Raw genomic sequence first — 12894 nt, 5'->3', positions numbered from 1 at the left:
ACTGTTGAGCTTGCCTTTAAGGTGCCGACGTGTTTCTGCTCATGCCCAGGGTCTTCTGAAGTGGAGCCCTCATGGTTGATCCACGTGCACGAAAGCCACGTGGTGGCATAGATTGTGTGCAGTGAAGTCATGCTCCTTCCTTCCTTCCTTCCTTCCCTCCCTCCCTCCCTCCCTCCCTCCCTCTCCCTCCCTCCCTCTCCCTCCCTGACCACTGCAGATGTTGATGAATGCTCGGAAAACAGATGTCACCCCTCAGCCACCTGCTCCAATACTCCTGGCTCCTTCTCCTGCCGTTGCCAACCTGGATATCATGGGGATGGATTTCAGTGCACACCTGGTAAGGTCTGGGGGGCCAGATCAGGCACAGAAAACTCCCTGATCCTTCAATGCTGTTTTTCTACAGCACCTCAGCCCACTCTTGACTTATCCGGGTCTGAGGCCTGAGTTGGTGGATTTTCCAGGCTCTGAATTTTTTCCTGCATTATTTCTGGCTGCCTAGTTTATTGATAGTTCACTCACTGGTTATTAGCATCCTGGGAGGCCTGATGTATGACCCATCCATGGTCCTACCTAGTAGCAGTTCTGGTTAACTCTCTTGGTGATCTGCTTTGCCTTGATAAGTGCAATTTAGATGAAGCCTTGAGATCAAGCTGACCGACCAGGAGGCACATGCTGTAGCGAGCGGGGAGTTAGCCCCCATGGTGACTGTTCTAGTAGAACGTGGCCAACATGGTGCAGTCTAGCAACTGCCCTTGACCTGGAGTTTCTCAGACTTCAGCTCTGGACCTCAGGGGATGGACACACTTTTAATTGTTTTCTCTGGAGTCTCTTAGGATGTTTGGACAGAAGTCATGGGTTGCTCTTCATTTTACCCAAATAGCAATAGGACCCTGAGTGCTGAGGGGAGAGGCCTGTTTCACTGTATAATCAGCCAGGACTTACAGGGTAAACTGTGGGAATTAGGGAGAAATTAGGGAGATAGTGGCAGAGCTAAAATAAGAACCCAGGACTCCAAAATTCCGGCGCCTTGCTATTTTTCCCATGTTATCCTGTCTTCCAGTTATAGAAAAAAAGAAACCCTCAGGAGACTTTGAGGCTGGCTGGTAAAAGTGGATGGGTTGCAATGCCTTTTACTCCTCCTTTGTATCTCCTCTGCTCTGGTCCTGGAAGACCCCACCTCTGGACTGAGACCCTGTGAGCACCAGCAGCGTGATGCCCAGGCCCAGCGCACTCATCCTGTTGCCCAGCTCCACATCCCGCAGTGCGATGAGCAGGGCCACTTCCTGCCACTGCAGTGTCACAGCAGCACTGGCTTCTGCTGGTGCGTGGACCCCGATGGTCAGGAAGTCCCTGGCACCCGGACCCCACCCGGCTCCGTCCCGCCTCGCTGCGGACCACAAGGTAAGCCAGTCAGGACAGACACCCGGTCCCAGCACAGGCCTGGGGCAGAGCAGCAGAATGGTGCTTACTGGGGGGTAGATTGTAACCCCTGCCCAGGCCACGCAGACTCAGGGCTGATCATCATCCTTGCATGTAGCCTCCTTCCTCCTAGGAACACTTGAATGGTGGGCACACACCTATGTGCACGTTCATCTTACAGGGACACAGAGACCTGTGCGTGACATGCATGTTGGACTCCAGCCTCTTAGACAAGTACAAGATTAGAAGTTGAGACTGAGTGTGGAGGTCAGGCTGAGGTCACTGCCCATATCTGTTACTGCAGCTTAGGGAGATCTTAGAGCTTGATGACCTTGCCAGACCAGCCTCTTGTCCAAAAGGAAAACGGCCTTCCCATGTAACTTTGTATCACTTAACTCTGACTTCTGGAGTGCAGGAAACAGTCTGAAGGCTGTTTTAGCATCAGTGGGAAAAATAAGTATGACACGGGTAGGTGGATGCAGCTAGTTTGCTCTAAGCAAGTAACCCCAGCCCTCTCTAGCCAGGCTCGCATGTCGATGGGGAATCGCTCTTGCTCCTGTCACCTTTAGAAGAGATGCAGGAACCTGTTTTGTTAGCCTGCGTGATCTGAGATGCAGCACATGAACCTGTCTGTTACCGTCTGAGCACTCCCCACCTGTGTGAGGCGTGGTTCCCAAGCGCTCACAGTTCATGCCAACTGCAGGTTGCCAAGGCAGGTTTCTACGCCTCGCTGAGTTGTTCAAAGATGGGAAGACCTTTTTCTTTTAATACAGAAGAACTTTATTATGAAGAACATAGAATTGGTTTGATATTGTTTTAGCCAAAATAATTCCTGTACATATCCATGAGCTTGCTATTCAAAGATCCTTTTTTTTTTTTTTTTGCGGTACCTGGGCCTCTCACTGTTGTAGCCTCTCCCGTTGCGGAACACAGGCTCTGGACACGCAGGCTCAGCGGCCATGGCTCACAGGCCCAGCCGCTCCGCGGCATGTGGGATCTTCCCAGACTGGGGCACAAACCCGTGTCCCCTGCATCGGCAGGCGGACTCTCAACCACTGCGCCACCAGGGAAGCCCCTGAAGATCCATTTTTACTATTGAAAAGGGTTCCATAAGTACTAGTCTTGGCTTTTAATGTATGAGAGTAAGAACTGGAGAATTACTACCAGTTTTGATCCTTTCAATAATATGAATTGTGATGGCCAGGACATTAGTGGTTCTAAGATTCATATAAGTAAAAAGTGTTAATGCTTGATCTAGATGTATATATACCCTTGCTTCCTCAGTGACACTCCTAGTTCCTCTCTGTCCCTATTTTTAGGAAAATATTTTGCAGGTCCAAAAAAAAAAAAAAAAAAGGAATACAGAGAAATTCTGTTTCACTCATGCCTAGTCCTTAAAAAGTCTTGGTTCTAACTCCAGCTGTGGTTTGAAGAAATCAGATGGTTGGGAGGCATCTTAAGGGAATGGTTCAGAATTCTATGAAATTTATTAAGACAGGCATGTGTTAAGAACAGTAATCCAGAAGGGAGCCAAGAGAATGAAAAGTTAATTACTAAAAGAAGAACATGTTCCTTTGTGCAGACTCTTTCCCATGGCCAAGCTTCTCTCTTGGTGCTGGTTTGGCTTCGGTTGCCATTCCTGACCAGTCTCATCTGCATAATGGGGTTAGCTTTGAAGGGAGAGAGAACACTCTGTGCCCAAAATTTAAAAATATTTAAAACCCTGCCAACCAGAAATAGAAATAAATCCATGGTTGGATCAAGAAGTAGCTTGAAATAGTAAGGAATGATTGGGATGCCCACGTGTAGGTGACGTGAGGTGCTGCTTTCCCAGAAGCTGACTGTGCTGTGTGTCGCATTCCAAACAAAGAGATGGGCCTCGTTGGGTGGTCCCCTGAGAATCGATCCTCTGAGTTTGTTATGTGGATCTGGGGCAGTGCTGGGAACTTCTCCAGGGAATCCCACCTTGTGATGGATGGTGAGTGGCTGAGGAAGTGGCATTTCCTTCTCTGGTTCCTTTGAGACACATCTGGGTGAGGAAGTCAGTCTCTCCTTCTCCAAGATGTTTTAAAAAGAGCTTTGCTTCTTGTGGGTCATAAGCTATAGAGACAGCCTGAAGGGCATCCGTTTCCCCCAAATGTCGTGAGTCTTGGAGTTGTGCTCATTGGGTTTGAGCTCTGAAGATTTTATTCACCATCCTTTCCTAGGGGAAGTGTAGGTGCTGGAACCCAAATGTAATGTTTCCAACTGTTCTTTGAAGCCATTGGAGGTTTTGACCAAAGGAGTGACATGAAATGAGTTTTTTTAAAGGGACTCTTTCTGGCTGCTAGTTGAGTTTACAGTGGGGTGGTGGAAAGGGTGGGCAGGAAAGATGATGGAAGCAGGGAAACCAGTAAGAAGGCTGTCGTAGTAATCCTGGCATAAGGTGACAGGGGTGGGTGTGGTGAGATGTGAAGATATACAGCTGACATTTTTTTGACATATCAGACGTGGACAGTGAGAGAAGGGAGTCAGGGATGACTGGACCTGAGCAATGGAAAGAATGGAGGTGCTGTCTACTGACATGGAAAAGTCTAGGGAAGAGCAGCTTTGATGGGGGAAAGCCCAGTTTTTGTTCTCCTCCGAGATCTCTGTTACACATCCACATGGTGGTATAAGTAGGTACTTGGCTGTATGATTCTACAAACCATAGGCATGAATTGCAGGAATTAATGAAGAAATACCTTCTACTTAAGTTCCTTTAGGTAATCCTATCTTAGGAGGCTGTACAAGTTAAACTGCCTGGAGCAGTCCTCTCAGAGAACCGCCGTGTTTGGGACAGAGCCTTGGCAGCCCTGTGGAAGCAGTCTGGGAAAAAATTGCAGGCAGAGAAACTGCTCTGCAAGGGCAGCTAACAGGAGTTTAAGCATGGTGGTGAGGAAGCGGGGTATGGGCATGGGGGGCAGGGGGAAGGATGAGGAAGGAAGCTGGAGAAAGGAGGAGATAGAGCAACATGGTGGGAAGCTGGAGCCTCTAGAAGGTTCAGCTTTGAGATAAGCCCAGAGCAGGGCGGCCAAAGGACTTCACGGAGCTGGAGTGTCTCACAGTCAGTATCAAGTTGTTTGCCACCAACTTTCCTACGCTCACACATACTAATTACAGTAGGTTTTACTTTTACTCAATATAGTTTTCCAATGGACAGATACTCAGGGCCACGTAAGTAGGGCATTCAGTAATACTTTCTAAGACACGCTGGCCAGTGTCAGCCCTCTCAGACACAAGTCCTGGAGTTTGAAACAAGAAAGAATAAATATTGGCTTTAAGCATCATGTAGGCCCTGAGTCCCCAAGGACTGTTAGACGCCCCTTCCCAGGCTGAGCGAGCCTTGCACCCCAGGAGCCTTACCTCCTCTTGTTCTTTCCTGATGTGGCTGGGCCTTGATGACAATCCTTCTGGCCTAGGGAGACAGGAGCATCAGGACGACCCCTCCTCCTGATTCCTGTGGAGAACTTCTTAGAGCACTTCGCTACTCAGGGCCAGCATCCAGGGGCTTGGCTGAGGCATCGTTAATGGACACGAGGAGGAAGGCGGCCAGGAGGCCAGGAGCGGGGATCTTGAGCCACATGCTACATTCCGTCCTTGGTTCACAATCAAAGGCTTTTTGTCCCCACCTGCTCAGAGCCCACCCAGAGGCCCCGGACCGTCTGTGAGCGCTGGAGGGAAAGCCTGCTGGAGCACTACGGTGGCACACCAAGGGACGACCAGTACGTGCCCCAGTGCGATGACCTGGGCTACTTCGTGCCCATGCAGTGCCACGGGAAGAGTGACTTCTGCTGGTGTGTGGACCAGGACGGCAGAGAGGTGCCGGGCACCCGCTCCCAGCCAGGCATCACCCCTGCATGTAAGCACCCAGGGGCAGCATCTGAGGTGTCCCTGAAGGAAAGCTGCCAGCTGCGGGTGCAGGTGGGGGAATGAGGGGTGAACAGGTCCAAGAGAAGAAGTCGCTGATAAGCCGTGTTGATTTATAACCTGGTCTGCCCCAGATCCCGATTCAGATTTAACATTTGGTTTTGTCATTAACAGTTTCTGTAATTAGAACATCTGGAACTAAATTCGATATGCAGTTTCTCCTCCCTTCCCCTACTCTGAGCCCAGGGTGAAAGGGGACACGTGTCACCCTGGGGCCCCAGAGAGAAGCTGACACAACACTGGCTCTGGAGTTTTTCCCTTAAAAAAAGAAAAAGAAAACTTTCTCCTTTGTTCTGAGGGGAATGTTTTGTTGTCTTCCTCCCCAGTAATTGGCAGTGATTTACATAATTGATCTTTGGGAAAAAAACCTAGAAATTAGAATTTCTTTTAAGGAACATCTGGAGCACATCTGCCCAGGGTGAAAACTTTTGATGTTTCTGGAGGCTCTGGTATGCGGGAAAGTAACTTCTCTTCCCCTCCCCCCACCCACCCCGTTTCCTTCCCTCTCTGCTACTCATACCCTCCTCTTCCCCACGGCAGGTATACCCACGCTTGCTCCGCCCACAGCCCGGCCCACGCCCCGACCCGACGTGACCCCTCCACCTGTGGGCACCTTCCTGCTCTATGCCCAGGGCCAGCAGATCGGCCACTTGCCCCTCAATGGTACCAGGCTTCAGAAGGACACAGCCAAGACCCTGCTGTCGCTGCATGTAAAGTGGATTTCTCCCCAGGGGGGCGGGTCTGCATCGGGTTTCCAGATCTGGGCAAGGCCTGAGGTGGAGGGGGATTCTGGAAGGTTTCTGGGCTTCTGTCTTCGGGAGCCTGACACACAGAAGAGGAGGGGGCTCTCTGTGGCTGGGAGTCACGTCTGACTCACCAAGGCCGCTTTCTCCAGTTGGCTCATGGGGTTTCGGATGTGGTAAGGGAATTTCAGAGTTGTCAGCATATTGAGGGGGCATGTGGGGATCCAAGGGAAAATGACAGAAGGTAAACCCAAGTCCCCAGCATTCTCTTTAAGCCATAGACATCTCTGCAGAGATCCTGGAAGCCAACTAATGACGGCCTCATCGCTGCAGCCCTCTGCCCTCCCATTCGGTTCTGTCGACCAGCCTCTTATCTTCTCTGACTCCGCCATAGATGAAACTTTGGGGAGCGTGTGATCATGGAAAGGAACGGACAGGGCTTTCCCCAGGGGATGCTGGCTGCTTCCTGAGACAGCAGCCTCCCTATGGTCAAGGCACTCCATTTTGGAGAAGGGATTTCTTCTCTAAAATGTTGAAAAGAGAAGGGAGTTCACCAGAAAGGCACTGACACTTACAATGGAAAATCGCCTAATTCCATTTCTAAACTTCAACGCTCTAGGTATTTGCTCATCTATGAGAAAGAATAATACAGCGTCCACGTTTACATTTACTTCTGTTAATGAATAACCTCTTATCTGGTCCAAAAAAGTTTAGAAGTAGCCGGTGTTCAGAAAACAATGTGGGTTTTTTTTTTTCAAGATGTGAGTTGTGTATGCGTTTCCAAACACTCGCTGCTGTTTTGTAAAGTTTCTCTAAAAGGGAAAATTGTCATCACCTCAAGCTAACTGTCCATTTATTCTAGCAAAGTCAGGTGGCTTCACTGCATTTCTGAACTTGCCTCTGATGAGGGCAGGGTTGTTGATGGTAATGGTGGTGGAACTGAAAGAGCAATGGAATATGGGTTCTAAGCACATCTTGTGGAAACTTAAACTGGGACTTTTTCCTCCAAGAAACCTTGAAATCATTTACATGAGTTAATGGATCCCATGATTCCCTGGGTTAATGGAGGCCCGTGCACCCGTGCCTGAGACAGATGACTTTAAATTTTAAAATTGTACTTGACCTTCAGATCCTCCCATATAAACTGCCCACTCTTAATCCTGCCTTGTAGTTTCCTGTACTGACTCCTCTCCCAGAGGCATAAGTTCAGGACAGCCCCAGGAGGCTGTGAGGCAAGCAGGGAGCTTGCATGACCTCAGGGACAGCTGGGTGGCCCCTGCATGTTGCCTCTGCACATCTGCCAGGCTTCTCAGAGCAGGACTCTGGGTTGGAAATTGAATGAAGCAACTTCTGTGCAGAGTTTTGGAAAGGAATATCACAGACTCGGCATTTAAAAGAAGACTGCATCATTTATTTAGTAATAAAGAAGGAGGGGAGAGCTCCCTAGCCAGAGGTCAGGTGACCACTATTCCCCAGTTCCTTAACCCATCAAGTTGTATATCTTCTTTTACACAAGAGTACAACTAAATGATTGCCTTGGAGTAAGAGGCAGAGATGGGGGTAAGGGTGACTGCACCTCAGATAGCAGAAAGATCTCACAGGGGAGGGGAGGGGAGGGTAGATTTTGTTATATATTGGCAAATTTTAGAAAGGCTTTTTGAAAAAGTGCTGATAACGTTTGAAAGAGTCACAGTTTTTGTCCAGTGAAATATTAAAAGACTGACTTCGCTGAGACTAGCATTTGTCCTCTAATCACTGAAGGGGCTAATCTTTTCATGAAGTCCCTTCTGTTTTTACCACTAATAGTGCTTATTGAGAGCTTACAGTATATTAATTACTGATTGGGATATTTTATAAGCAATTATGGTATTAATGTTTATAGCAGCCACGTGAAGTACGTATTGTTATCTTCATTTGGCAAATGAGGAGACAAAGGCATATAGAAGTTCAGTACCAAAGTCACACAGCTAGCAAGTGGCTAAGCCTGGCTCTGCCCCGGGAAGTTGGCCTCCATCACCAACACATCTAACCACTGTGCTTGGCTGCCATAAAACCATGTGATGCAGGGTTGTTCGCTGCAGCCATGCATGAGTGAGGCAGCCGAGCATGAAGTCGGGGGAAATGCAAGGAATCCTAATTCTTCCAATTCTGTGTCTTGGTCACAAAGGGCTCCATAGTCGTGGGAATTGATTACGACTGCCAGGAGAGGATGGTGTACTGGACAGACGTTGCTGGACGGACAATTAGCCGTGCCCGTCTGGAATCGGGAGCAGAGCCCGAGACCATCATTAACTCAGGTCAGCAGCTTCACCCAGAAGACAATTCCCATTCCATTTCGTTCTACCAAGTCCAAGTTATTTGTCTCTTTTATGCCAAAGTCTCCCCTCTACCTTCTTGATAGGACTCTGAATAGAAAGGGCTTGCAGTAAGAATTCAAGGTGTGGCTACAGCTGATGCTGCCTGGCCCCAGCCCTGGGGACGCCTGGTGCCATCAGGCTGGGAGGTCTTGTTAGGCTAGAGGGTACTAGAGGTGGCAGAAAAACTAACGCAGGATCTGTTCCTCTATTGACTCTGTGTGTTTTGACTTAGAAACTCTCAAGACTTTTTTTTCTCCAACTATTCAAACACGGTAAGCAGAGCTCTCTGCTTCAGGTTCACCTTTCATAGCTGCAGTTGCTCCAGCGCTGCCTTTGTTTTATTCCAGGTCTGATAAGCCCCGAAGGACTTGCCATCGACCACTTTCGTAGAACGATGTACTGGACAGACAGCGGCCTGGATAAGATAGAGAGGGCCAGGCTGGACGGCTCTGAGCGCAGGGCCCTCTTCCACACGGACCTGGTGAACCCCCGTGCCATCGCTGTGGATCCAATCCGAGGGTCAGCCGGGCTTCCCTATTTCTCCTCTGTTACCTGTAGATCCTCATTTGAAGCCCTTGGGCTCTAAGTATAGTTGTAGGGGAGGGTCTAGAACATGGGCATAAAAGTTCAAAATATATTAAGTTAATAGTACTCACTGAGGATCTACTAGGTGTCAGGTACTGTTTAGGCAAAGACAAGGTCTGTCCTTTCATGGAGTTTATGTTCTACTAGGAGGAAGTAAGACAGTAAACTAATGGATAACAAGGAAATTATTAGGCCTGTGATGTGATACATAGAGAATTCAGAGTATGTGAGTGAGACTGGGGGCTACTTTGGATCAGACGATCAGGCCAAGCCTGAGACAGCACTTCAACTGGAATGAAGTCGGTCTCCTCCAGCAACACATTAGGAAATCCCAGTGTTAAACCTGCAGTGAGGTTACCTGCATTAGTTGGTGAGTAAGCAAAACTCAGACACCAGGCATGTTATTTCTCTGGCCTCATTTTCACAGTGGCAACAGTCAAAAGAACAATGTTTCCTGTCTATGATAATTGCTAAGGTCATCAACTGGGACGTATAACTTGGTCCGTGTTTCAGTAGGACTTGTTACAATCAGGGAGGATTTCTATAGCTTGAGAAACTCTTGCCATATTTAATGGGGCTTCTACCAAATGAAATTCCAGAGAAACCTTCAAATCAGTAAAGAACCTTCAGCTTTTATTTTCAGCGAAGTGTTTTTGACTCAGAAATGCTTAGTGAAAAGCCTCAAAGATGGTTCTGAAATTTGGGTTCTATACACTGGGGAAGGTTTATCTTTCTCCATTTAATTTATCCACAGCAACCTGTACTGGACAGATTGGAATCGAGAAGCTCCGAAAATTGAATCGTCATCTTTAGATGGAGAAAATAGAAGAATTCTAGTGAATAAAGACATCGGACTACCCAATGGTTTAACCTTTGACCCCTTCTCCAAATTGCTCTGCTGGGCAGATGCAGGTACTACTACTCATGGAATGCAAATACAGAACACTACAATGTTCAGTAAGCGTGAGCACTCTAACAGGTTTTACAGTAAAACCAAATCCCACCATTTAGGACTTCGGGCTTACATTTATAAGAGTACAGCAAACGATCTACTCCTTTTAGAGGACACTTTGTGATGCCTCCTGTGATGCATTTCCTGAGGTCCTGGATGTATGTGTTTGAATCAGGTGGTAAGTCTGAGGGCTAGTACTATGTCCAACCTACTTTTGTACTGCTTGCCCTTCCTCCACATGGGCACTTGGCACACTTTTTAGGTTAAAAATAAATATTACCTACTGTTGGAATCGACAGGCTTAGATAAATGAACAGGAGTTATTTTCCTTTTTTGCCAGTATTATAACATTTATAAACATCTGTTACTTTAACAGTCAGTATGCTATCGTGCTGAGGACATTCTGTGAAAAGCGATGTGGCAGGATGGCTTCCTTCAGTAATAAATCTGGGTTGCCTATTCCCAGGTTCTCTCTTTCTGTTGTGTGATTTCATTATTAGCACAACTGAAAAGATGCTGTTTCATTATACTGCATTTATATTTTTAATAAGTATTTGAAATTTAAATCAGGGTTCCATGAGAAATGTGAAACTTGGAGATTCTTGCCTCATTTAGCTATTTAAAAATTTACATTGAAAAATGGCACTTTTTATTCCTAACTAGAAAATAATACAGTCTTTAAAAAAAAAAAATTAAGGGTTTTAGTTAAAAGGCAGCCTTGGCTATTATTGTACATTGCTTACAAAGGGCAAGTATTAATAGTTGTCCAAATGTTATGTTTGTAACAATTTAAGAGCTAATACAAACTTTAACACTGATATAATTTCATCTCCAATGTCCTACTTTGGGAGAAACTTAGCCAGATTTCTGTCAATGCAATCCTTTCTTCCAAAAAAGGATTAAGAGTTTAAATTCCACTAAAAACTAGAATGCTCTTAAACAAACTGAGGACTGGTAATAGAATAGGAAAATTTTACAGTTTTTAATTTGTATTATTGCAATGGGGATAGAATACTCTAGTTCTACCTTTGTTTCCTTTGAGAATGAATTTACCTGCCGCTATTTTTGGTAAAGGATTTTTTTTTCCCATCGCATGAAAGGATCTCTTTTCCCCTCTTTGATGTTTTAAAAGGAACTAAAAAACTAGAGTGTACACTACCTGATGGAACTGGACGGCGTGTTATTCAAAACAACCTCAACTACCCCTTCAGCATTGTGAGCTATGCAGATCACTTCTACCACACCGACTGGAGAAGGTGAGCCTGACACACTCTGGACAAGCCTGAAAAGGCAAACTGTTTTGGAGGACACACCACTTGTACCAAATGTTAGTAAGCAACTTTAGTTATTAAGCCCTCCTGCTGAAGTTTTCATTTCATTCTCTCTCCATTAGCAGACATCACTCAAGTGTTACTGCTTTTAAAAGCATACTTTTACATCACCCAGAAATTTAATGGTATTGCTCACATGTAGCTTAAAAATGGCAGAGCTATTTGGTAAAAAACTATCCAAAAAGGAAGCACATTACTCTGAAACTGATCTTCAGAGAATAAAAGACTACCTTTAAATGGTACCATGAGGTATCTTACTTAGTTATGTGATTTAAATTGACTTTTAAAAATGTATTCTAGAAGTCTGGCAGAGATTTCTCTTCCTGATAAACTGGCTTTTTCTATCCAACCTTAAATCCTCTGAATTCACTCTTCCTTTCTGTTACCAGGGATGGTGTTATATCAGTAAATAGAGACAGTGGCCAGTTTACTGATGAGTATCTCCCAGAGCAGCGATCTCATCTCTACGGGATAACTGCAGTCTACCCCTACTGCCCAACAGGTAAACGGACATGCTCAGGTGGCTCCTTTGGATCGGCCAGGTAGAGAAAGATCTGGTAACTGACCACACTGGGCCTGCTGCTGCCACCGGTGAGAGCCACTCTGACCTAGAAACGCTAATGGCCAACACATAGGGGTGACCATTCTACTACCTTAAGTCTACCTAGCTTAACTATACACAAAGAAAAGGTCTATTAGGATATTTCCTCTTTAAAAGGCTTGCTGTGGCAAACTGGATATAAAATACTCACATGCTGTCCCCTCCCTCCACAGGAAGAAAGTAAATATGGTATTATAAAGGACTTGAGAGTTTACAATCGGAATCAGGACCCTGAAGAACATTTACTGCAAACAAAGGTGAAGAAAGTGAAAAAGCAATTGGCCATTAGAAGTTCTGGATATATAAGATGAACATTTTCAGTACAAAAAGACTAAGTATATTTTGTGAAAAGTTTATACCTCAATCTTTACTACTGTATTTTTAAAAACAAAAGTTATTTCAAGTTTAAAAAGGTAACAATTTTGTTGGTTATTAAAGCAACTTTTAATGAACACTTATGTCATATTTAAAAGATCAAATTAATTGAACTAAGAACCAATTAGAGCACGTTAAGACCCTAAACATGACTATTGCTACAGATTCTTCCTGGCCAAGATATTAAAGTACATGTGATCAGTATGAAAATACGATCCTAAAGATCATAAACCTTGACGTAGAGAAGGCTATGCAGAACTGATGGGAAAGAGCCAACTTTTTTTTTTTTTTTACCTCTGCATAAGTGCATTTCTATTTATATTAAAAGGTGCTACAATGTTTCAGTTTGTATTTTCTGATCCTGTAAGTCCCTCTATAGAATTACCCACAGAAATTACTACATTTATATATAAATATCAAAGATGTAACAGTTCTCAAATTTTCTAGATTACTCCAATAAAATATTTTAAGTTTTCTTATGACTTACTTAAGGATCTGTATTGTCTATATGTATAATGAAGTCGGGGGGTGGCATGTACCTAAACCACCAGGGAGGAAGCAGATTAATTAATTATACAAATAC

At 45.5% G+C, this 12894-nt stretch overlaps 1 protein-coding gene across 2 annotated transcripts in view; it reads left to right on the top strand.

Annotated features, from left to right (window-relative positions):
• Nucleotides 1-12786, top strand: part of NID2 (nidogen 2) — a 77696-nt gene extending 64910 nt beyond the window's left edge. For both annotated transcript variants that reach the window (XM_082617408.1, XM_082617407.1), the window contains 10 exons: nucleotides 218-337; nucleotides 1171-1401; nucleotides 5078-5299; nucleotides 5908-6077; nucleotides 8278-8407; nucleotides 8815-8986; nucleotides 9807-9964; nucleotides 11137-11260; nucleotides 11725-11837; nucleotides 12110-12786. In XM_082617408.1, coding sequence (XP_082473534.1) covers nucleotides 218-337; nucleotides 1171-1401; nucleotides 5078-5299; nucleotides 5908-6077; nucleotides 8278-8407; nucleotides 8815-8986; nucleotides 9807-9964; nucleotides 11137-11260; nucleotides 11725-11837; nucleotides 12110-12120 — 1451 coding nt within the window. In that variant the 3' untranslated portion in view covers nucleotides 12121-12786. The remainder of the gene's footprint in view (nucleotides 1-217; nucleotides 338-1170; nucleotides 1402-5077; nucleotides 5300-5907; nucleotides 6078-8277; nucleotides 8408-8814; nucleotides 8987-9806; nucleotides 9965-11136; nucleotides 11261-11724; nucleotides 11838-12109) is intronic.
• Nucleotides 12787-12894: the final 108 nt, after the last annotated feature.

Source organism: Mesoplodon mirus, assembly GCF_964341445.2.
Source record: "Mesoplodon mirus genome assembly, chromosome: 4".
Lineage (NCBI taxonomy): Eukaryota > Metazoa > Chordata > Mammalia > Artiodactyla > Ziphiidae > Mesoplodon > Mesoplodon mirus.
This window is presented reverse-complemented; position numbering and strand designations above follow the sequence as displayed.